This window comes from Monoraphidium neglectum (assembly GCF_000611645.1).
Source record: "Monoraphidium neglectum strain SAG 48.87 unplaced genomic scaffold scaffold03681, whole genome shotgun sequence".
Classification (NCBI taxonomy): domain Eukaryota; kingdom Viridiplantae; phylum Chlorophyta; class Chlorophyceae; order Sphaeropleales; family Selenastraceae; genus Monoraphidium; species Monoraphidium neglectum.
The window spans coordinates 3,164-6,416 of NW_014009948.1; the positions used below are offsets into that span (position 1 = coordinate 3,164).

Below are 3,253 nucleotides of genomic sequence, written 5' to 3' on the forward strand. Positions count from 1 at the left end.
CACACCAAGGTGGCATGAAGATCAGGGCGGCCGCAGCCTCGTGCCACCGGGAGCATAGCTCATGCAATCTCACGCCTTGCGCGTGCAAGATCTCGAGCAGCGCCAGTGCAGTCAGCGGAGCGTCACCCGCTCGATTTGCAGCGTCGCTCGTGCGATCTGGAGGAGACCGCGCGCATCACGTAATGCGCCGCGCGCACACCGCTGGGCGCGATCCAGTCACGGCGCGTCGGGGTGCCCCTCCAGAAAGTGCGCCACCCGCTGCAGCATCTCCCCGTAGAGCTCCGGCCGCTCCCCAATCCGCTGCATGAGGGGCGCGGAGGGGTCCAGGAAGCTCGTGTTGACCACCTTGGTCACGGCGCTGAAGAAGAAGGGGGCAAACACCTGCGACGCGTTGCGGCGGCGGCGGTGGAAGCGTTGTTTGAGAGCAGCCAAGGGCGTGGACTGTGTGACAGAAGCGCGGGGCCGGGCGTGTGGCCCGCAGACCGTCGCAGGTAGTTGCACGCGCATGCGTGCGTCCCCGCAGCCGTGGCGCTTTGACGTGGACGTAAGCTGCTGCTGTGCTGCGCCCCGCTTACCCGGTAAGCCCCAACAACATCCTCACACGCACACTTTGGGCATGGCATGCCTGATCGCCATCCGCCCGCCTCTACCAGAATTTATGTATTACTACCCCCAGCAGCACCCACCATGAGCACGAATGTGATGATGGCCTCGGGCACCCACTGGCCGCTATCAAGCATGGTGACCACCACCACCTTGGTGCGCGGCCGCCCGCCGGCCTCCTTGGGCGGCAGCGGCTCCAGCCGCATGCAGCTGCCGGGCAGAATCTGCGCGGGCGGGGGCAGGGGCACGACCGCGATTTATCCGTCAACACGTTTGCGTGGTCGGCGCATGGCCGCGAGCATGACATGGCAGGTCTGCCGTATCGCCGTTTGATACACAACACAGCCTGGGCGGATCACAGGCGCTGAGAGCCTCATGCAACACAGGTTCACGCACAACAAATCAGGGGGGCAGGCATGAAAAGGGAGGCGCACCTCCACGTGGGTCCTGGCGGCGTAGCCTGCCGGCGCTGCGACGTCGGACGGCTGCAGGGCAGCAGGCAGGAGGAGGGGGGCACCAGGCGGCGGTCAGCAAGAGCCTAGACGGCCTGGGGCGGCGCCCGGCAGCGGGCAAGCCAATCAGGCTACCGCGCGTACGACCACAGGCCAGCGGCGATGCCTGTTCCCGCAGCATCAGGTCGCTCTTATTACCCTCAGATCTCATTGCCTTCACCCCCTGCTCCCACCCCCCACCCCCTCAAATTAACCGCCTGCCTCCTATGTGACCTGAGGCGGTCACAACTCACCAAGCCGCCTTCTGGTGATGAGAATGATATGGCCAGACTGCCGTCCTCAGCCAGCACGTCAATGCCGACCTGGGACCGAGCATGGTTTGACCGGGGTTTGACCGGATTTTGACCGGCATTTGACCAAGCCCTGACGCCGTCGCGCACGCACATTGACGCCCACAAGACCAGCACGCGCCGCCTGCAGCAGCCAGCATACATGGCGCGCGCCGATGCACCGAGGCGGGGCGCGGCGCGGCGGGGCGGCGCCCACAGGCTAGGAGGTTGCAGGCGGCGCGGCGCGCTGGCGGGTGTGGGATGTGTTTGTGGGCTCACCGCCTGTATGAGGACGTCCCTCTCTGCAAAGGGCCAGGGCAGCCAGACGCTAGCATACACCAGCAGCTCCACCAGAGATGAGATCTGGAAAATCAGGGTGTGGGTGGGGGGGAGGAGTGTTAGGGAGAGCAGTGGGGAGAAGGGTGAGGGCCGCGGTGGGGCAATGGTGAGTTTGGGTCAAAGGGGGGGTCGCATCTTGGCCAACATGGGGGTCGCGAAGGCGAGTGAAAGGGCGGCAGGGGTGGCGGTGGGGCAGACGGCGGTGTAGAAAGAGGCGACCAGCGGGCCCAAGCACGCTGCGCGATAGGGGGCACGGACGGGCCACGATGCGGGGCGTCCTGCCCCGCTCAGCAGCCCCAAAGGGCGCCCTGGCGCGAGGAGGGGCGGGGGCGGGCGCTGAACACATCACGCGGAGCGAGGTGCGCCGAGGCCTCGGGAGGGAAGAGGGAGGTGGCAAGGTGTTGTGTTGCGCTGTTCGGCGTGCCTGCAGGATGTCCGTCTGTGTGATGTAGGAGTTCCAGGTGGGCACCAGGTCGAATTCGCGCGCCATTGACAGCAGCTCCTGGGATATAAAAAGGTTTGAGAGAAGGCGAGGAGTCAAAAATCAAGCAGGGCTCGAGGTTGCGGGTTGTCGGCATCATGGCGCCGCCCAAACATGTGCGGGCCGCTTGGCTGGAAAGGTCCCAAAGTGCTTGTGCTGACGCCGATGCTCGACATGTGATTATGCAAGAATACTCATCTCGACACGCGCGCGGAGAACAGGGCAGGAGAGCGCGGCGGCCGCGTGCGGCTGGTTGGCGCTCACGTGCAGCTCGCACTCCAGGACGCAGCCGGCCTTGAAGCAGTGGGTGGTCGCGGTCTGGGGACCCTGCCTGCAGCAGCAGCGGCGGCAGCAGCAAGGGGCCAAAAGCTGAAACAAATGCATGGAAGGGCGCAACGCAGCGGGGGCCTTTCTCAACCCCCCCCCCTCAAAGGCCACTGCGCACCCCGCCCGGCAGGCCCCAAGCCATTCCTTCAAATTCGCAGCTGCCGGCGCGCACACATTGCCTCAAGCTCGGACTGGGTGACTCCCAGCCCAAGCCAGCCCAACCAGCCCCAACCAGCTCGGCCCAGCGCGGCGCCCAATCACACCTGTACAACAGTCTGAGGCCGTTTGGGTCGTCCTGCACCAGCCGCCACCCCTCGTCATCCTCGCACTCCCGCAGCCCGCGCGTCACGAGCTCGGCGCGCGCCCGCAGCACCTGCGCGCGGCGGCAGGGCGGCGGCGGCGCGGGGCGCCGGTCGCTCCCTTGCGGCCGCCCCAGGTGCCGGGCGCCGCAGCCGGCAAGACCCACAGCAGCCAGGATCCTGAACCTTGAATCTTCCAGCCTCTGCGCGAGACAAAAAAAGCATGCACCAGTATACATTGACAGCGAGGCGCCCCACCCCCACCCAGCTCACCCCCAGGTCGATGCCATGGGCCGCCTTTAGGCGCTGCGACAGTGCGGCTGCTGGCAGCTCGGGGTGTGCTGCTGCAAACTCGTCCAGGTGCTGCAGGGCGCGGGACAGGTATGCCTGATGGAGGGGCGATTTTGGGGGGATTGCATGGTG

The 3,253-nt window shown here is 66.2% G+C and overlaps 1 protein-coding gene across 1 annotated transcript; it reads right to left on the bottom strand.

The window, feature by feature from the left end:
* Positions 1–216: 216 nt before the first annotated feature.
* Positions 217–3,217, bottom strand: MNEG_13193 (hypothetical protein; the record flags this gene model as incomplete). The annotated part of the gene is made up of 9 exons (XM_014038335.1): positions 217–381; positions 687–827; positions 1,038–1,088; positions 1,349–1,417; positions 1,664–1,747; positions 2,193–2,225; positions 2,469–2,535; positions 2,795–2,904; positions 3,104–3,217. Coding segments are annotated over 9 exons (834 nt in total), but the record flags the coding sequence as incomplete, so codon positions are not given.
* Positions 3,218–3,253: the final 36 nt, after the last annotated feature.